The sequence below is a fragment of the Lithobates pipiens genome, unplaced genomic scaffold, assembly GCF_037356315.1.
Source record: "Lithobates pipiens isolate NorthernLeopardFrog02 unplaced genomic scaffold, aLitPip1_a1.2 Scaffold_8, whole genome shotgun sequence".
Taxonomy (NCBI): domain Eukaryota; kingdom Metazoa; phylum Chordata; class Amphibia; order Anura; family Ranidae; genus Lithobates; species Lithobates pipiens.
This window is the reverse complement of record NW_027507903.1, coordinates 580,775,682-580,797,599: the sequence shown is the minus strand read 5'-3', so window position 1 is coordinate 580,797,599 and position 21,918 is coordinate 580,775,682. Positions and strand designations below refer to the sequence as shown.

General features: G+C 45.9%; 1 protein-coding gene across 1 annotated transcript in view; it reads left to right on the top strand.

Annotated features, from left to right (window-relative positions):
* The first annotated feature begins 6,533 nt into the window (after positions 1-6,533).
* The window catches only part of LOC143961100 (potassium channel subfamily T member 2-like), a 439,371-nt gene continuing 423,986 nt past the window's right edge, over positions 6,534-21,918 (top strand). The window contains exon 1 of the mRNA XM_077470267.1: positions 6,534-7,390. Coding sequence (XP_077326393.1) covers positions 7,305-7,390 — 86 coding nt within the window. The 5' untranslated portion in view covers positions 6,534-7,304. The remainder of the gene's footprint in view (positions 7,391-21,918) is intronic.

The window sequence follows — 21,918 nt, the reverse complement described above, 5'->3', positions numbered from 1 at the left end:
TCCCTTCTCTTCCTCTGTCCCCTCTCTTTATTCCCCCCTTCTCTTCCTCTGTCCCCTCTCTCTATTCCCCCCTTCTCTTCCTCTGTCCCCTCTCTCTATTCCTCCCTTCTCTTCCTCTGTCCCCTCTCTCTATTCCTCCCTTCTCTTCCCCTGTCCCCTCTCTCTATTCCTCTCTTCTCATTCTCTGTCCCCTCTCTCTATTCCTCTCTTCTCATCCTCTGTCCCCTCTCTCTATTCCTCCCTTCTCTTCCTCTGTCCCATCTCTCTATTCCTCCCTTCTCTTCCTCTGTCCCCTCTCTCTATTCCTCCCTTCTCTTCCTCTGTCCCCTCTCTCTATTCCTCCCTTCTCTTCCTCTGTCCCCTCTCTCTATTCCTCCCTTCTCTTCCCCTGTCCCCTCTCTCTATTCCTCCCTTCTCATCCTCTGTCCCCTCTCTCTATTCCTCCCTTCTCTTCCTCTGCCCCCTCTCTCTATTCCTCCCTTCTCATCCTCTGCCCCCTCTCTCTATTCCTCCCTTCTCATCCTCTGTCCCCTCTCTCTATTCCTCCCTTCTCTTCCTCTGTCCCCTCTCTCTATTCCTCTCTTCTCATCCTCTGTCACCTCTCTCTATTCCTCCCTTCTCATTCTCCGTCCCCTCTGTCTATTGCTCCCTTCTCTTCCTCTGTCCCTTCTCTCTATTCCTCCCTTATATTCCCCTGTCCCCTCTCTCTATTCCTCCCTTCTCTTCCTCTGTCCCCTCTCTCTATTCCTCCCTTCTCATCCTCTGTCCCCTCTCTCTATTCCTCCCTTCTCATCCTCTGTCCCCTCTCTCTATTCCTCCCTTCTCATCCTCTGTCCCCTCTCTCTATTCCTCTCTTCTCATCCTCTGTCACCTCTCTCTATTCCTCCCTTCTCATTCTCCGTCCCCTCTGTCTATTGCTCCCTTCTCTTCCTCTGTCCCCTCTCTCTATTCCTCCCTTCTCTTCCTCTGTCCCCTCTCTCTTTCCTCCCTTCTCATCCTCTGTCCCCTCTCTCTATTCCTCCCTTCTAATCCTCTGTCCCCTCTCTCTATTCCTCCCTTCTCTTCCTCTGTCCCCTCTCTCTATTCCTCCCTTCTCATCCTCTGTCCCCTCTCTCTATTCCTCCCTTCTCATCCTCTGTCCCCTCTCTCTATTCCTCCCTTCTCATCCTCTGTCCCCTCTCTCTATTCCTCTCTTCTCATCCTCTGTCACCTCTCTCTATTCCTCCCTTCTCATTCTCCGTCCCCTCTGTCTATTGCTCCCTTCTCTTCCTCTGTCCCCTCTCTCTATTCCTCCCTTCTCTTCCTCTGTCCCCTCTCTCTTTCCTCCCTTCTCATCCTCTGTCCCCTCTCTCTATTCCTCCCTTCTAATCCTCTGTCCCCTCTCTCTATTCCTCCCTTCTCTTCCTCTGTCCCCTCTCTCTATTCCTCCCTTCTCATCCTCTGTCCCCTCTCTCTTTTCCTCCCTTCTCATCCTCTGTCCCCTCTCTCTATTCCTCCCTTCTCATCCTCTGTCCCCTCTCTCTATTCCTATCTTCTCATCCTCTGTCCCCTCTCTCTATTCCTCCCCTCTATTCCCCTGTCCCCTCTCTCTATTCCTCCCTTCTCTTCCTCTGTCCCCTCTCTCTATTCCTCCCTTCTCTTCCTATGTCCCCTCTCTTTATTCCTCCCTTCGCATCCTCTGTCCCCTCTCTCTATTCCTCCCTTCTATTCTCCTGTCCCCTCTCTCTATTCCTCCCTTCTCTTCCTCTGTCCCCTCTCTCTATTCCTCCCTTCTCTTCCTCTGTCCCCTCTCTCTATTCCTCCCTTCTCATCCTCTGTCCCCTCTGTCTATTCCTCCCTTCTCATCCTCTGTCCCCTCTCTCTATTCCTCCTCTCTATTCCCCTGTCCCCCTCTTCCTCTGTCCCCTCTCTCTATCCCTCCCTTCTCATCCTCTGTCCCCTCTCTCTTTTCCTTCCTTCTCATCCTCTGTCCCCTCTCTCTATTCCTCCCTTCTATTCCCCTGTCCCCTCTCTCTTTTCCTCCCTTCTCATCCTCTCTCCCATCTCTCTATTCCTCCCTTCTCATCCTCTGTCCCCTCTCTCTATTCCTCCCTTCTCTTCCTCGGTCCCCTCTCTCTATTCCTCCCTTCTCTTCTTCTGCCCCCTCTCTCTATTCCTCCCTTCTCATCCTCTGTCCCCTCTCTCTATTCCTCCCTTCTCATCCTCTGTCCCCTCTCTCTATTCCTCCTCTCTATTCCCCTGTCCCCCTCTTCCCCTGTCCCCTCTCTCTTTTCCTTCCTTCTCATCCTCTGTCCCCTCTCTCTATTCCTCCCTTCTATTCCCCTGTCCCCTCTCTCTATTCCTCCCTTATCATCCTCTCTCCCATCTCTCTATTCCTCCCTTCTCATCCTCTGTCCCCTCTCTCTATTCCTCCCTTCTCTTCCTCTGTCCCCTCTCTCTATTCCTCCCTTCTCTTCCTCTGTCCCCTCTCTCTATTCCTACCTTCTCTTCCTCTGTCCCCTCTCTCTATTCCTCCCTTCTCATCCTCTGCCCCCTCTCTCTTCTACCCTTCACTTCCTCTGTCCTCTTTCTCTCTCTGTCTTTCCCTCTCTTCTCTTGGTCTGTCCTATCTCTGTCTCTTCCATTTCTCTGTCATCTTTTACTCCTTTCCTCCTCCTCCTCGCTTCACTTTCTCTGTTCTCTCTCTCTCTCTTCCTCCCTTTTCTTCTTCTGTCCTCTTTCTATTTCTCTCTTCTCTTGCTCTGTCTTTTCTTTCTCTCTCTTATCCTCCTTTTTCTTCCTCACTTCTCACTTCCACCCTTCTCTTCCTCTGCCCTGGTTCCCTTCTCTTCCTCTGCCCTGGTTCCCTTCTCTTCCTTTGCCCTGGTTCCCTTCTATTCCTCTACCTTCTCTTTCTTCCTCCCTTCTCTTCTTCTGTCATCTCTCTTTCCATTTCTCTCTTCTTTTTCTCTGTCTCCTCTTTCTCCCTTCCTCCCTTCTCTTCCCCCATCTTGCTCTATCTTTCAATTCTCCCTTCTCTTCCTGTATCCTCCCTCTCTCTGTTCCCCCTTCCCTTCCTCTATCCTGTTCTCTCTCTCCCTTCCTCCCTTCTTTTCCTCTATCCTTTCTCTCTTACTTTCTTACCCTCTTCTCTTGCTCTTTATCATTTTCTACCTTCTGTTACTGTCTTCTTTCTCTTCTTCTTTCTTCCTCTGTCCTCTCACTCTTTTCTTATGTCATTTTTCTCTTCTTTTCCTTCGCTCTCTCTCTATATTCCTTCCTTCTCTTCCTCTGTCTTCTGTATATTTCTCTCCTTCTCCCTTCTCTTCCACTGTCCTCTCTCTCCTTTTCTCTTTTCTCTTTCTTTGTCCTCTGTTTTTTTTCTCCCTCCCTTCTCTTCCTCTGTCTTCTATAACTCCCTCTTCTTCCTTCTCTTCCTCTGTCCCCTCTCTCTTCACCCTCCCCTTCCTCAGTTTTCTCTCTTGCTTTGTCCTCCCTCTCTCCATTCCTCCTTCCCTCCTCTCTTCCTCCATCCTCTCTTACTTTATTACCCTCTTCTCTTGCTCTGTCCTCTCTTTCTTGTTTCCTCCCTTCTGTCTTGTTTATATACCTTTTCTTTCTCTGTCTCTCTCTGTTCCCCTGCCCTCTCTCTAACTTCTACTCTGTCCTCTCTCTCTCTTACTCTCTTATCTCACTCTGTCCTTTCTCTTCCCCCCCCCTCCTCCTCTGTCTTCTCTCTCTCTTCTTTCTTCTCTTCCTCTGTCATCTCTTCTTCTGTCCTCCCTCTCTCTTCCTCTGTCCTCACTTTCTCTCTTCTTCTTTTATCTTTTCTTTAATCTAAGGCCGCGTACACACGGGCAGACTGTCTGTCCAACTTAGTCTGCTGAAACGTGTTTCAGCGGACAGTCCGCTCGTGTGTGGGCTTCAGCTGACTTTTTCAGCGGACAGTCTGGCGGACTAAGTCTTTCGGAATTTCCGTAATATTGTCCGTCCAACTTTGGTTTCAGCGGACAGTCCGCTCGTGAGTAGGCAAGTTGGACGGACTAAGTATGGCGCATGCTCAGAAAGGATTTACATGGCCGAAGGTTGCATTGCAGTGTATTGGACGTCGTATTTCTAGTCCCGTCGTACGTGCTGTACACGTCATCGCGCAAGCTTTCAACGGACTGTCTGTTCATCGTGTGTGGTCAAGTCCGTTCATTCAAAAGTAGGACGGACTGTCTGTCGGATTGTCTGACGGACTTAGTTGGCCAGACAGTCCGCCCGTGTGTATGCGGCTTAACTCTTCTTTTTTTAAAAATGATATTCCCCTCTTTTCTTTTTTTCACTACCCTTACTTTTTAATGCTGTATTTTGTTAGTCTCTCTTTGAAACTCTCTCCTTCTCCCCCCACTCTCTTTTCAATTTCCCTCAAACCTTCCCTCCTTCTTTCTCTCAATCACTCTTTGTTTGTCATTATCTTTCTCTCCTTCCTCCTCCTCTTTACTCTTCCTCTCTCTTTTATGCTGTGTTTCCTTACTCTCTTTTTCTTGTCTTCTTCCCTTTCTCTTTTTCTTTCTTTCATACTGCTCTCTTGATTTCCTTTCTCTTCTAATCTCCTTTCTCTCTACTCATTCACCTCTTCCTCTTGTCCCTCTCCTATCACTCTTTCTTTTCCTTCTCCCCTTTCTCTCCTTCTTCGCTCTTTCTCCCACCCACCCTTCTTTTCCTCTGTCCTCTCTCTCTCTCTTCTCCCCCCTCTTCCTCTGTCCTCTCTCTTTTCTCCCTTCTCTTCCTCTGTTGTGTCTCTCTCTCTTCCTGTGTCCTCCCTCTCACTGTTTCCTCTTCTCTTTCTCTGTCCTCTCTCTTACTTTCTTACCCTCTTCTCTTGCTCTGTCCTCTCTTTCTCGCTTCCTCCCTTCTGTTCTTCTGTCTTTTTTCTCTTCCTCTATCTCTCTTCCTCCCATCTCTTCTTCTGTTGTCTTTCTCTCTCTTCTCCCATCTCTTCCTCTGTCCTCTCTCTTTTCCTCTGTCTTCTCTCTCTCTGTTCTCCTGTCCACTCTCTCTCTTCTCTCGTTCTTTCCTCTCTCTTCCATCCTTCTCTTACTCTGTCTTCTCTCTCTCTTTTTTTCCTTCTCTTCCTTTCTTTTCTCTTTCTTCTTCCTTCTTTTCCTCTGTTCTCATTCCCTCTTCCTCTCTTTTTTCACTCCTCTCTTCTCTTCCTCTGCCCACTCTCTCTTCTTCCTTCTCTCAATCTGCCCTCTCTTTCTCTCTCTCCTTCCTTCTCTTCCTCTGTCCTCTCTCCCTCTTCCTCTCTTTCTTCATTCCTATCTTGCCTTCACCTGTCCTCTCTCTCTCTTCTTCCTTCTCTCCCTCTGTCCTCTCTCCCTCTTCCTCTCTTTCTTCATTCCTCTCTTGTCTTCCTCTGTCCTCTCTCTCTCTTCTTCCTTCTCTCCCTCTGTCCTCTCTCCCTCTCTTTCTTCACTCTCTTCTCTTCCTCTGTCCCCTTTCTCTCTTTCCTTCTCTCCCTCTGTCCTCTCTCCCTCTCTTTCTTCACTCCTCTCTTCTCTCCCTCTGTCCTCTCTCCCTCTTCCTCTCTTTCTTCACTCTCTTCTCTTCCTTTGTCCCCTCTCTCTCTCCTTCCTTCTCTCCCTCTGTCCTCTCTCCCTCTTCCTCTCTTTCTTCTCTCCTTCCTTCTCTTCCTCTGCCTTATCTCTCTCTTCTTCCTTCTCTTCCTCTGTCCTCTCTCCCTCTTCCTCTCTTTCTTCATTCCTCTCTTCTCTTCCTCTGTCCTCTCTCTCTCTCTTCTTCCTTCTCTTCCTCTGTCTTCTCTCTCTCTCTCTCTATCTCACTCTATCGCTTATTCCTTCTCTTCCTCTGTCCTCCCTCTCTCTTCCTCTTTCTTCATTCCTCTCTCCCTCTTCCTCTCTTTCTTCATTCCTCTCTTCTCTTCCTCTGTCCTCTCTCTCTCTCTCTTCTTCCTTCTCTTCCTCTGTCTTCTCTCTCTCTCTCTCTCTCTATCTCACTCTCTCTCTTCTTCCATCTCTCCCTCTGTCCTATCTCTTTCTTTCTCTCACCCCTCTCCTATCACTCTTTCTTTTCCTTCTCCCCTTTCTCTTCTTCTTCCCTCATTCTCCCTGCTCTCTCTTCTCTCCACTTTCTTTCACTCCTCCTCATGTCCCTTCTCTCTTCTTTTTTTTCCCCTCTCCCCTCTCCATTCTCTCGTTCTTCTTTCCCTTGTTTCTCCCTGCAGCTCCTCATTCTCTTCTATGCAGTAACTTGCTTTCAGACCCCCCGTCTCTGTTTATCCCCTTCCTCTCATTATGAGATATTCCGATCCCTCAGCCATTATGCACAGCAGTTTTTCCCCGTCTCCCTGACCCTCCAAGCTCCCGCTCTCCTCTCAGAATACTAATCTTGCCAGATTCTCACTTTCTCCCATCAACATAAATGTGTCTCTTCTCATACTCCTCCAGAATAAGAATTTCTTGCTGCACTTTCACACTTTTCTCCAGCTATCACCCCTTTCTCTCCGGTTCCCTTCTTCACCCCCCCCCCCCCCCGCTCTTTGGTCTCCATCACTCCTTCCCCTCACTGTTGCTCTCTTGTTCCCCCCTCCTTTGCTTCTTCACCGAGTCTTTCCACTCAACTGTCTGTGAATAAAAAGCATTTCGCTTTCAGCTCCACCTCCCGTCCAGTGATTGAGAATTTACAGAAGCGAGCTGTACATGATATAGATCTAGAAGTATAGCTGTGTGGTCAGAGCAAGGGGTAAGAAATGATTGCCTCCCTATGCCTGCTGTGCTCCAGGTCTTCATAGCCACCCCATGCATCCACCTGTTCCTCCCAGTCTATCCATCTCTTATTATCCTGCATGTTGAAGAATGAAGCTGTCCCCCTACAGATACTATGCTCAATGGATTAACCACTTTGATGCAAAGTGCTGAAGACCTTTGTAACAAGTTTGACAGCTATGAGATTTCCATCCCTTGGGGTCTAATTCACCTTGGAGGGGTTTCTTACCTAGCAGGCTTTTCCAACCTAAAATGAAGGATTCCCCATCCTTCCTGCCTTTCCAAAAGCTCAATTCCCATGCAGTCTGCTAGGTAGGGTATTGTTACCCAACTCCCACCCTCCCTGCATCTCTCAACACAGGATTGGCCACAATCGCCCTGCAGGTGAACTGCTACCGGAATATAGGAGTGGAGAAGCAGTGATAGGTGTAGGCTACCTTGAATCACTCCTTTAAATGAATGGACATGCTCAGCTGAGGGAAGGGGATTTCAGAAGAGGATTTGGCAAGTTGAAGTTCCCAGAGGAAAAGTAAGAGACGAGCAGGTGTCACCATGGAGCTGGAGAAGGATGTGCAGCCTCTGCCACCACGCTATAGGTTCCGTGACCTGCTGATGGGGGATTGGCAGCAAGATGACAGGTAACAGAGAGTTAATGCTTATTTAATCTGGCGGTGGTGAGGATAATGTGTGAGATAACCCACAGCAAGCAGTTATAAGAAATCAGCAGTTTAGGTTTAGATGCCCTGTTAAGGGGACCCGAGCGCCTCCCCAAAAATGTCACTTGCTTGTTATAATAGATGCCATGGTAAAGTCATTCATTCATTCATTCTTTATACAGTACACAGTGCTGGCAATTTCTTCTTTTGCTTCTAGATCTCAAATATGCCGTTTTTGGGGGTCTGCATCGATTTTTAAGTAATTTTGGGGGTCTGCATCCATTTTTAAGTAATTTACACAGCCTTGAAGCTTGTTCAACAGAGCTAGTATGCAGAACATTGAACCAACTGCTTCAGTTCCTGAACTCAAAGGAGCTTACAATCTAATATCCCTATCGCATACATGCGGTAAGGCCAGTTGGGTGGAAGCCAGTTAGCCTATCAGTGTGATTTTAAATTGTGGGAGGAAAAAGAAGTACACAGAGGCAAAAAAACAGAAATGTAGAATAACATACAAGTTATATGCAGATAGTACCCTGGTAGGAACTTAACTCAGGTCCCTAGTGCTGCAAGGCAAGAGGGCTCTTAGCCTCAGTGGTGCCCCATTCTGCCTTTTGGATCCCAATGCAAGAATACAAGGCAGTCTGATTTCTGATTGGTTACTATAAGTTACTGCACATCACACCCTTTGCAGTATTATTACATAAGCCCATGAATGCTATATGTGACACTCCATGCAGTAAAGCCAAAAGCAATGATGATGCTCAAGTACAATGGCTTGTAGCAACCAGACAGGCTTCAGTTTACTGAAGTTAGATCAGTGATAGATTAAACGTGTTGCTATGGGTCACTGCACATCGCTGTGCTCTGAATGGTTATTAAAGAATAATTCCAGGCATCAGCAGGCATCATCCTGGTATTTGTTTTCTTTTGCTGGCAATGCTGTTTAAAGTGGTTGTAAACCCTTACAGACCACTTTGACCTACAGGTAAGCCTAGATTAAGGCTTAGCTGTAGGTCCAGGAAATATCTCCTAAACCTCCACAATTTAGGAGATATTTGCAAAAAGACAGGCATCGCTGCCTACGGCGCATGCGCTGTAGACAGTGGCGTGCAGGCGCACTGAGAATGCCGCTGCTAACGGTGATATGCCGTTAGTGGCAGCTCCCATGCGCATGCACGGGAGTGACGTCATCACGGCTCCAGCCAATCACATTGCCGGAGCCACAATGCCTGGAAAGAAGATGATGCTCCGTGGAAGAGGGGACAGCGGTGACATCGCTGGCTCCTGTGTAAGGTAAGGGACACATAATGGGCTACTATGAGATGCATAGTAGCCCATTATGCTTTACCTTTGCAGAGAAACAAAGAGGAAGTAAATCCATCAGGGTTTACTTCCTCTTTAACCACTTCCCAAATGTAGGATGTCCATAGATTGGAGTGATGATGCCTGCAGCTACAGGCATTATCCGATATCTTTTTTTGAGCAGGCGATTTCCTTTTTTTACAAAAACCATCCTAGTGGCTGATTAGTCACTGGATTGCTTTTACAGGCTTTTACTGCCGCTTTCCCGTGCCTCTCCAGGCTCTCCCATGTGATTGGAGAGCCTGGAAAGAGATCCTGTGCTTCTGCCGGATTGTCACAGAGTCGGCCGTGGACCAGATGGTCCTGGTCATCTCCATGCTCCTGGGAGGCCGGAAGTGACATCATGACATCACTCTGCCATATTTTTTTCCTGGAAAGCAGAGATCAGTATATCTTTTTTTTTATTTAAATCATGCTTTACCGGGTAGAGGAGAGATTTGGGATCTTATAGACCCCAGACTCTCCATAAAGAGGACCTGCCATGCCTTAGTTCTATCAATAGGGACGTTTATATTTCTTGTGATAGGAATAAAAATGATATGTGAATAATTAACCACTTCCGGACCGGCTCACGCCGTGATATGTTGGCACTTTGAAGAGGGATATCTTTGTTATGGCTAGCAGCTAGCTGCCATAACCCCCGGTAGCCTCTTCTTCAGTTGAGCGGTCCGGTTTACGATAATAGTGGTCTCTGTGGTGGATTTTCCGCCACTTACCGGAGCCGTTGGTAGCGGCGGAGGCGATCGACTACTCTCCCTGGCTTGGTATGGAGATGAGTGAGGGGAAGATGGCCCCCACCCGTCTCAATACCATTGCAGGGCGGAAGTGGTGTCAAAACGTCACTTCCGCCCATAGCTCTTAAAGCAATTTTTTTTTTTTTAATTACATTACATTTTTTTTTAAATTGCATTTTAATGTAAGTTTGAGATCTGAGGTCTTTTTGACCCCAGATCTCATATTTAAGAGATCCTGTCATGCTTTTTTCTACTACAAGGGATGTTTACATTCCTTGTAATAGGAATAAAAGTGACCCATTTTTTTTAAAAGAACAGTGTAAAAATAAAAAATAAAAGTTAAATAAATAATAATAAAAATATATATTTTTTTTAAACACACTCCCTTTGAGCTCGTGTGCCGAAGCAAATGCATATGTGAGCAGCGCCCGCATATGAAAACAGTAATGAAAACCACACATGTGAGGTATCGCCGCGATCGGTAGAGCCAGAGAAATAATTATAGCCCTAGACCTCCACTGTAACTAAAAACATGCAACTTGTAGAATTTTTTTAAACGTCACCTATTGAGATTTTTAAGGGTAAAAGTTTGTCGCCATTCCACAAGCGGGCGCAATTTTGAAGCGTGACATGTCGGGTATCAATTTACTCGGTGTAACATTATCTTTCACAATATAAAAAAAAATTGGACTAACTTTACTGTTATCTTATTTTCTAATTCAAAAAAGTGTATTTTTTCCAAAAAAGTGCGTTTGTAAGACCGCTGAGCAAATACGGTGTGACAGAAAGTAGTGTAACTACCGCCATTTTATTCTCTAGGGTGTTAGAAAAAAAATGTATGTTTGGGGGTTCTAAGTAATTTTCTATTAAAATAAATGTTTTTAACTTGGTCCTTAAGTGGTTTTTAAAGAGACAGTGTAAAAAAAAAATGTAAGTGCACTCATCCCCTCAGAAGTGAACGCATACGCTCCAACCGCACATATGAGGTATTGCCAGTATTGGCCCGGTAGGGAAGTGGTTAATGAAAAAGCAATCCTAGTTGCTAAATAGCTGCTGGATTGCTTTTACATGCCTTCTGCCACCTCTCCAGGCTTTCCCGTCCCACCGAGACTGAAGCTGGTGGTTGCACCAGCTTACCATAGAGATGACCAACCATTGGAACAAACGTCCCTGATCTTCTCTATGGTCTAAGAAACTGGAATGGCAGAGTATTTTGTCACTTCTGGTTTCACCAGGTCGCAAACAAGCCATTACTGGCTTGTGAAAGCATCTGATTAAACCAATCTCAATTTGATCAGATGCTTTTTAAGGGCAGGGGAGAGATCTGGGATCTAATAGACTCCAGATGTCTCAGTGAAGAGTACCTGTCACTGCCCATGCTATCACAAGGGATGTTGTTTATCCCTTGTGATAGCAATAACGTTTATATGATTTTTTTTTAAAAGAGACAATGTAAAAAATGTTTTAAAATAAAATAAAAGCGCCCCCCCCCCCCCCTCCCCGTGCTCACGCACAAAAGCCTGCATGAATATGTGAACCGCACAAAAAAAATTTGATTTAGGAGAGAAATGTCAGAATTGGCCTGGGTTAGAAGTAGGTAATGTTAAAGTGATATTAAACCTCAATTTTTTAAGCATTTTCAGGAGCTAATTTAATCCTTGCCTATGTTCCTGTGCAAGCTGGTACCACGACCACTGCTCCAAGTTTTCTGTTTCTGAGTAGCTCCTTTCTCTTGCAGCATCCTATGGAGCCACCCTTGTATGTAGGGACTACAGTTGTGTCTACATAAAATGTGTTTATCAATAGAAACACACAGCCCCATGGCCTAGGATGGCAAAGCACTCCCATGATCCTCTCTCCTCCTCCCTTTTTCTAAGTTAACTGACTGATTCCAGACTGCATGGTCCACTGTTACCTCTTTCCTTTGAAGACAGGAAGGGAGCAGGAGTCACTTTAAAGGCTGAAGCCCGCTGTTGGTTGATGATACAGAGCCGGTCCAGTCTCGGGCAAGATGACGACAATGAAGTCAGGATCTGCCCACGTGCCTGGACCGAGCCACTGAGAGCCTGAGCCGGAAGCTCCCACTCCCCTCCACAGCCCAGTACTGCAGTGAGTGGGGGGGGGGCAGACGGATGCTCACCAGCTCTCTGATTACCCCCCCACTTCTGAGAACCAAATGACTGGTGGTGTTTGATCGGTTCTCAGTGTTAGAGCCAGCGGGGAAAAGATGTAGCATCCACCTAGGTAAGTATGATTCTGAAAAAGATTTCTTTCCCATACTTCTCTTTTAAGTTATTTTATATACCTCAAGGTCTATGTTTAGCTTTCAGCTTGTGCATTCGTTTGAAATGCTCCTCAGTTCAGAATTCATTGACGGGTGGACTTCAGCTCCTCCTGACTTGCATTTGACCTGCATCAATTGGCATTTGCATTCCCATAGACTTGTATGGGAATGTAAAATCCAACTGAAGGGAACAAAAGCATGTCGACGCAGGTCTTAATGTTAGTCATCTACACAACAAGTTTGAATTGTATAGAAATAAAAAACGTGTGTGGTCTTATCATGAAAATATGTGGATAAATAAGGCCGCGTACACACGGGCGGACTGTTCGCCCAACCTTGTCCGCTGAACAGTGTTTGGGCGGACAGTCCGCCCGTGTGTGGGCTTTCAGCGGACAGTTTCAGCGGACAGTTGGACGGACAAAGTCTTTCGGAAATTCCGAAAAACTGTCCGCTGAAACTGTGTTTGAGCGAACAGTCTGCCCGTGTGTAGGCCACTTTCGAAATGAGCAAACTGTTCCCGCTCGGAAAGTCCGCCCATTTCGAGCGCGTGTACAGGTAGGCGGGGCCCGCGAAGGAGACGTCGCGGGCTCCGCCGCCTGGAATGGGCTTAAAGGGGAACCCCAACGCCGAAAAAAATCGGCGTGGGGGTTCCCCCAAAGTCCACACCAGACCCTTGTCCGAGCACGCTACCCGGCCGGCCAGGAAAGGGGGGCGAGCGAGCGCGCCCCCCCTCCTGAGCCGTACCAGGCCGCGTGCCCTCAACATGGGGGGTGCCTTGGGGAAGGGGGGGCCGCGCGGCCCCCCCACCCCAAAGCACCTTGTCCCCATGTTGATGAGGACAAGGGCCTCTTCCCGACAACCCTGGCCGTTGGTTGTCGGGGTCTGCGGGCGGGGGGCTTATCGGAATCCGGGAGCCCCCTTTAATAAGGGGGCCCCCGGATACCGGCCCCCCACCCTATGTGAATGAGTATGGGGTACAATGTACCCCTACCCATTCACCTGTGAAATAAAGTACAAAAAAAAAACACAACACAGGGAAAAAATATTTTATTGCACAGCTCCGGGGGTCTTCCGTCTTCGGGGGTCTTGTCCCCCTCTTCGGTTCTTCTGCCGGGCCACCGCGTCTTCTTATAGCTCTTTTACAGGCGGTGGCCCGGTCTTCTGTCGCCGCTGCCTTCCGTTCTTCTGTCGCCGCCTTCGGTTCTTCTGCCGGGCCACCGCGCCTTCTTGTAGCTCTTTTACAGGCGGTGGCCCGGTCTTCTGTCGCCGCTGTCGCCGCCGCCGCCGCCGCCTTCCGTTCTTGTTCTTCTTGTTCTTCTTCTTCTTCTTCTCCTGGAGATGTTGACTCGACGAGCTCTCCGGCCGGAATGCCAGGGACACGCTCCGCTGCCACTTATATAGTGACAATGGGGCGGTGTCACATGGTATATGTCACATGGGTTGATGTCACATGGGGACTATGACATCGTAAGGGGGCGGGGTCACCATGTGACCAACCCATGTGACATATACCATGTGACACCGCCCCATTGTCACTATATAAGTGGCAGCGGAGCGTGTCCCTGGCATTCCGGCCGGAGAGCTCGTCGAGTCAACATCTCCAGGAGAAGAAGAAGAAGAAGAACAAGAAGAACAAGAACGGAAGGCGGCGGCGGCGGCGGCGACAGCAGCGACAGAAGACCGGGCCACCGCCTGTAAAAGAGCTACAAGAAGGCGCGGTGGCCCGGCAGAAGAACCGAAGGCGGCGACAGAAGAACGGAAGGCAGAGGCGACAGAAGACCGGGCCACCGCCTGTAAAAGAGCTATAAGAAGGCGTGGTGGCCCGGCAGAAGAACCGAAGAGGGGGACAAGACCCCGAAGACGGAAGACCCCCGGAGCTGTGCAATAAAATATTTTTTCCCTGTGTTGTGTTTTTTTTTTGTACTTAATTTCACAGGTGAATGGGTAGGGGTACATTGTACCCCATACTCATTCACATAGGGTGGGGGGCCGGTATCCGGGGGCCCCCTTATTAAAGGGGGCTCCCGGATTCCGATAAGCCCCCCCGCCCGCAGACCCCGACAACCAACGGCCAGGGTTGTCGGGAAGAGGCCCTTGTCCTCATCAACATGGGGACAAGGTGCTTTGGGGTGGGGGGGTCGCGCGGCCCCCCCTTCCCCAAGGCACCCCCCATGTTGAGGGCACGCGGCCTGGTACGGCTCAGGAGGGGGGGCGCGCTCGCTCGCCCCCCTTTCCTGGCCGGCCGGGTAGCGTGCTCGGACAAGGGTCTGGTGTGGACTTTGGGGGAACCCCCACGCCGATTTTTTTCGGCGTTGGGGTTCCCCTTTAAGCCCATTCCAGGCGGCGGAGCCCCGCGACGTCTCCTTCGCGGGCCCCGCCTACCTGTACACGCGCTCGAAATGGGCGGACTTGGCTCCGCCTTACGTGGGCGAGTCCGTTCATTTCAAAAGTTGAGCGAACTGTTTGGCAAACAGTTCGCTGAAACAGTCCGCTCGTGTGTGGGCAAGTCCGCTCATGCAAATTTTGAGCGGACTGTTTGCCGAAACTGTTTGACGAACAAGGTTGGGCGAACAGTCCGCGCGTGTGTACGCGGCCTTAGAGGAACATTTTTCATCAAACCTAAGCTAATTGTACAGTTGGCCACACGTTACAATTTTTTCTTTCAATACATTATCCAGTTTTGTGTTTCTACCATTCAATTTGACTTCAGTAGATTGTGTGTTTAGATTGTAAATTAGGTGTATTCAGCTTTAGTTTCTCAGCAAGCAGCATAAGACGTGAGCAGATACCACATGTTGAGCCCTGGTTCCCTCCTGAGCAATTTAAAGCGCCTTTCTGGAAGAATTTCATAGTTTGACATATGGATTTCCAATGTTTCCTGTGATGCCCGTTCACACCTAAAGCTATGTGTTGCTTTAAGCTTGTCACCCACAGTTTCAAGAAGTGTTTGGTGCCTGTAGACTTCAAAGAAAGTGCCTGAAAATGCAAATAACACACTTTATTTGTGCAATTTTTTGACACTCATTCTCTCAGTAACTAGCCTTATATAGGCTTAAACAAAAAAACATGTACAAACACGCATAAAAACCTCTCCAAAAACACTGGAAGAAACTCAAGTTTGAACCAAGCCTGAAGGTATCTCCTTCACTGACCAAATCTGTGCGCCTGGTGACCCCCATGATTGTGAGCACATGGGGTAACTGAGGCCTGGACTTTAGCGCTGACCAGGAAATGTGCCACAACCCTGTTATACAATAAGGTAGCATCAGCTGGTGAAAATGGCGCTGGCCTTGGCTTGTGATAGTGGCACAGCTCCAAGTCATTGTTGAAGTTGAACCCTCAGTACCCCATACATCCTGGAATTACCGGGGCAGTCCAGGCACATGAAAAAGTATCTGGTTAATGATGATGTACCTTGTGATAAAGCTCCTATGTTGATAAGTTAGGCTAGTTAATTTTTTTCTTTTAGAAAGTTTAATGGTAGGCTTGTTTAAGTTCTGTTATGTCTCTTGCACGTGCATGGACATCTCCTACCGTAAGATCTGGCAACCCTCCCTTTCCAGTCTGGGCAGCCCAGGTTACATAGTTACATAGTAGGTGAGTTTGAAAAAGACACAAGTCCATCAAGTCCAACTTATGTGTGTGATTATATGTCATTATTACATTGTATATCCTTGTATGTTGTGGTCTTTCAGGTGCTTAGCTAACATTTTTTTTTAAACCATCGATGCCCCCCATTGAGACCACCGCCTGAAGTCCTCTGTACAGCCACCCATAAACGTGAATGGCTGTGCATGGGTATACCCCAGGTATACCCCTGTAAAGCATATGAGCATATGCAAACAACTGAAAAATATTTACTTTTTTTGCTTCCACTCATACGTTTTAATCATGTTTATGGAAGCACTTCCGTATACTGGTGTACAGGTGCGCACAGCCATTCATGTATCTGGACCAGTGTTCTGGGCTGGCCATGCAGGGGGAACACGTTACAGGGGCTCAGATGCCTATGTGCAAAAATCCTTAACAATTTTTATCTTAGTTGCTGAAACTGTAAAAATGGGCATTAATAAATTAACTAATTTTGTGAACCAGAAATCCTAAAAAACTTGTTCACCTGTCATTTGGAGTCTTGATGTTTCTACAATACATCTTTTGGGACCCATGCCCCTGGACGACGTAAGTTATTACGAAACGCATAGGGAAGAGCGACGCGCTGATGTCACCTCGGTTTCGTTTGTTGGCATTCCAGGAAGCACGGGTTTGTTTGTGTGCGTCCGGCCGGCGCACGCTTCTTAAGGCCTGATGCCATTTTGAGTTTGTAAGTGCAAAATTTTTATATACTTATATAATTAAAGTTAAAGGTTTTACACTATCCGGAGCCTTTATATCTTTTATGTGCTATTGCATTGATTGGAGAGAGGTGTATGGGAGGGGAGGATCTGTGATTGATTGAGCCATTTCCATATTGTGGATGATACGGGATCGGAGGGCCAGTCTAGCAGCGTGGGAGCCCATATACCGCAATTTTACATCTGTGATGACCCTCTGTAACAGGGGGTCATATCTGTCTGGTAAGGAACCAATCTCTATATATTTGGTGGTGGCGATAACACGGCTAAGGCCGCGTACACACGCGCGGACTGTTCGCCCAACTTTGTCCGTCCAACAGTTTCGGCAAACAGTCCGCTCAAACTTAGCATGGACGGACATGGCCACACACGACGGACGAACAGTTTGCTGAAACCGTGCGCGATGACGTTTCGGCACGCACGACGGATCGAAAATTTCGACGTCCAATACACTGCAATGCAACCTTCTGACGTGGAAATCCTTTCTGAGCATGCGCGAGACTTAGTTGGCCGAACAAGCCTACACACGAGCGAACAGTCCGCTGAAACCTTGTTTCAGCGGACAGTTTTTCGGAATTTCCGTAAGACCTTGTTCGGCCAACTGTCCGCTGAAACTGTCCGCTGAAGCCCCACACACGAGCGGACTGTCCGCCCAAACACTGTTCAGCGGACAAGGTTGGGCGAACAGTCCGCCCGTGTGTACGCGGCCTTACACTTTTGAAGAGTCTCATTGGAATTGAGCATTTTTCACTACATCACGGGTGGCTCGCTACTCAAGATGGACATTATTTATTAATATTAATATTATTTTTTAACACTATTAATTTTTGGTGTATATGTTTACTTAAATGTTTATTTAAATGCGGGGATCACAAATATTTGTTATGTACTAATTGGCACCTGCCCTTGGAGGTTCGGTTGTCACAACACTGATTGTGGTTTTTGATTATTTTTAATCTGATGATTGGTGATATTAAGTTGCACTATCACAAGGTTGAATTCGTGTTTTATACATATATTTATATGTTTTATTATTTACAGCCTAGCGCAATTCATATTTTTCTATATTTCTTTTTGTATATTTGGTATACAGTAGAGTTGCAGCTTCCAAGGGGCCTTCCCGGGCTCTTCTAGGCTTCTTTTATTCCGAAGCGCAGTTTGCTTCTCTTATCTTTTGGGAAACAGAGACTTTTTTCCTGGTTTAGATCTGTTCAAGTTTGGCATGCCAACAAGTGGCTACAAATATATGCTAATTTGTTTTATTTCTTCTACATGCATCTGGCTGTTACGGGAATGGAAATCCCATTGACAGTGTGCTATTGATGACAGATAGGGTCATTCTTTATTCAGTCTGTACAAGGATATATCATGAGCTTATATTGAGTGTTGTTATTCTTTCATAAAGCACAGATCAGTGGTGTTGTGACGTGCAAAAAACACTACCAACCAATGTTGTTCAGGTTTACTAATGTCCGATCAGTGAAGGATTATTATATTAGTTGCTGTAGATAACTGCACATTGCTCTTTCTCCTTTTGCATAAACCTTAAGCCCTTGTACACACGGTCGGATATTCCGACAGAATGTGTCCTATCGGACCGTTTTGTCGGGTATTCCAACTGTGTGTAGTCTCCATCGGACTGTTTCCGTCTGAATATCCGACGGACCAACTTTTCCAACTTGCCGGTAAAATTTTCCGACAAAATGCTCCGATCGGTCATACTCCGATCATGTGTAGCCTACTCCGACAGACAAAGTGCCACGCATGCTCAGATCAAATTCCTAGACCAAAGCTATTGGCTACTAGCCTGAACGTAGTCCTGTCGTAACGAAATAACGTCATCACGTTATGTACAATCGGATTTTCCGACAACTTAGTCCGACAGTGTGTATGCAACATCACTTCCGGACCTCTTCTGGAATTAATCCGTCGGAATTACTCTGACGGATTTGGTTGTCGGAATCTACGACCGTGTGTGCAAGGGCTAAGGCATGTAGTTGGGAATGGAAGCCAAGAGTATAAGTCTGGAACTGTTATTCATTATGGTAGACCAGAAATCCATTCCAAGTTCTACTCTGTGTAATGTATTCTGTTTTATACACATATTACAATGATCACCCTGCACAGGAGTCTGCTCTGTGTATAATGAAGTAGGGGAGCTGTGTAATGCATAGACATGACTAGCATCTCGTTAGATAAGTCTGTGCATAAAGTAATTAAGAAACGGTATAATACACTGATATGGCTATGGTCTCTCTCCAGAGTAGTCTGCTATGTGTATAATGTAAAAGGGATCTGTAATACATAGATATGGAAAAATTATTAATATTACTACTACTATTATTTCTGTTTCAATATTTTTGAATTGATTTTTCACAATAAAGAAAAAAACGTCTTTAAGAAGTGCAAAATAGAAGACTAATTAAAATGCCTTTATACACCTCCAACACATTCCGGGACAATGATAATAGAACTTGAGCAACAAAATATGTTAGGTGGGAACGTTTATCCCTCAGAAATGTACGACTCATAATACCATATAATAAGCAGCATTGTTTCCATATAAGAAGGAAGATAAAGAAGAGAGGAGAAGGAAGAGGGGAAAAAAGGAAGGAAAAGATGAGAGCGATAAGGAGAGAATTGTCCATCCAGAAGCTCCTCACGATCACGTCTTATTTCCATTAGACATCTGATACTTGTAATAAATGAGCCAGGGTTTCCATATCCTCCTCGCCTGAAATGGTGAACAGGGATGCACCGGACCCCTCTTGTGAGCCACTCAATACGGCAGTGTGAACCCAGCCTAAAGCTCACTTCTACTAAGGCAACATTCAAAATACCCTTATGAATAAAAGTGGCCCAAGTTGGCCAGTCCGCTTCGTCAGGGTTAAGATCTTTCTCCTACGCTGATTGGTAGGACAACTAATAGTTTATACAGCATCGAAATACACCCTTGTTGCAAGGTTGTAAGCATCTATTCTCAAATATTGTTTGTGTGGCAAGGTTGGCGCTCTGTTTTTTGGAGAGAGCACAGATAATGAAGAATTTGTTGTAAACTGAAACTTTCTGAGAGTGGCATTTCTAGATGTTGCACAAAATACAAAGAGGGACGTATGCCCTTACGATCAAAAAATTAGCATAGCCCATATAATCCCTTGTCCATCCACCACCTAAACTGCTGATATTGCAAGCCAAGTGGGAACAAAGGATTGTTAAAGAAGGAAGCAACCGGGATATGAGGAGAGCGAAGGGGCCACCTCTTACAAGAAGACCTATGGAATGAGAATACTACTATTATTTCAAAATAATTTTTATTATGGTAAAAAACAGTTTATTATTATTTATCTATCAGTTGACATTGCCTATCTAGCCATTTAAGCTATTGCATTACCCATAATAACAATTGTTTTTTTTTGGATTGATTGACATCAAGGAAGCATGGAGGTTGCCACTGACATGAAATGGAGTGAACACATTGGTCTATGACCTTTTGGATATTCATGAACATTACCATGCATATTGGATAACCTACTTTCTCCTGAAAGTAAGGAGATCAGTGTGGATATTTCCCTGTTATAATTTCATTCTCTGTTCTGGAGTGTTATCAATGTCTTTAACTACAAAGCAGATAGTTGTAGATATTTAAACTGGCTACCAGGGGTGTTGCTAGGTCTACAAAAGATCTGGGGCTAGAGCCCATAGCAGCATAGCAAATAGAGTCATACGCTTGGGCGGGCATACACATGTAAATACAGTAATATACGTGTGTGTGTGTGTATATATGCCCAGAGAGCATTTTTGATGGATATGAGACATATTAGGTCTCCTCCACTTACATCAGGGTCCCCAGAGAGTCCCTCCTTTCATGAGGGTCCCCAGAGAGCCTCCCCTTACATGAGGGTCCCCAGAGAGCCAGCCTCCTCCTTACATCAGAATCCCCAGAGAGCCTCCCCCTTGCTTCAGGGTCCCTAGAAAGCCCCCCACTTAGATCAGGGTTCCCAGAGAGCTCACCTTACATTAGGGTCCCCAGAGAGCCTCTCCCTTAAATCAGGGTCCCCAGAGAGCCCCCTTTAAAATCAGGGTCCCCAGAGAGCCTCCCTCTTGTATCAGGGTCCCTAGAGAGCCCCCCACTTACATCAGGGTCCCCAGAGAACCCCCCACTTACACCAGGGTCCCAGGAGAGCTTCCCCTCTCCTTGGGGTCCCCTGCAGAGACTCGGGGCTATAGCCCCAAAAGCCACTCCCTAGCAACGCCACTGCAGGCTACAAATCTATTGGAAGGCAAGTAGTCTGATAGAAAGAAGTCCTTGGATTGCACCTGGAATTGTCTGACATCGACAAATATATGCTAGAAATTGATATAATTGCAATACGATGAAACATTTTTGATGGAAATGAGACATATTAGGTCTCCTCCATATGTGATATTTATAGAGACCTTGTGATTTGTGCTTTCTCATCATTATTGATAGTGAATAAGAGGCCACTCCAAGGTGGTCATTTTGGCCATTTATATAATTTTATTTTACTTTAAAGTGGAATTCCAGACTAGATCAGGCTAGATCTAACTCCTGCCCCTTTCTAACTACTGTGTAGAAGGAAGATGCTTATACTTACCAATTCTCAGGATGCTTTGGTCCAGTCACTTGATCTCCCCAGCAGCCGGCTACAGGAGAGAGGAGAGAGCGCCAAGAATGGATTGAATGCCTGGGTGGTGACATCACCTTAGGTTTGCTATGGGACATCCATGGTCAGATGTCCCTCCTCTTCCCTGAAACCAGCTGCTGGGAGCGGTTCATGTGACTAGACCGGATGCCCTGAGAATAGGTAAGTATAAGCATCTTCCTTCTACAGGGTAGTTTTCCAGCTTAGTTAGATCTAGCCTGGAATTCCACTTTAACCACTTCAATCCTGGGCACTTTTACCCCCTTCCTAATGTTGAGCTTTCAGTGCTATCACACTTTGAATGACAATTGCACAGTCATGCGACACTGTAACCAAATAAAGTTTTTATCATTTTTTTCACACAAATAGAGCTTTCTTTTAGTGGCATTTAATCACCCAGTGTTTTTTTTTTTGCTAAATGAATAAAGACTGAAAATAAACGAAAAAAGACTGAAAATTTGGGGGAAAAAAATTAGTTTTTCCTAATTTCTGTTATAACATCTTGCAAATAAGTAATATTTCTTTATAAATTTAGGTCAACATGTATACTGCTACATTTCTTGTGTAAAAATAACCCAGATTAGTGTATATTATTTAGTCTGTAGGGAAGTTATAGAGTCCACAAACAGAAGTATATATATATGAAAATCAGTCCTGGACAATCCAAGATATTTAGTACGTTCGCTTTTTGAAGTTGTAATTGTTTGCCACAATTTTTGGAAAATGAAGAAATTAAAAAAGAAAGTTTTTTTTCCACAATTTTTTTTTTTTTTTACTTACTGTCACCAGTGCAGCGTCATCATATAACTGGTGTGGCAGAGATCAGGGACACTGACAGGTGACAGTATGTAAAAAAAAAAAAAAATGAATAATTTTTTTAAAATATTTTTTTCTTTTTTATTATTATTATTATTATTATTATTATTATTATTATTTTTACATACAGTGACAAGAGCAATGCAGTGTCACAATAGTAACACTGTACTACTCTGGTGAGGCGATCAGTTTTTTTTTTTTTTTTTTACACACTATGATTGCTTATAACTGAATTTTACAGTTATAAGTAACCATTTTTTTCTGAATGCAAGCTATTCATCCAGTGCTTACTATT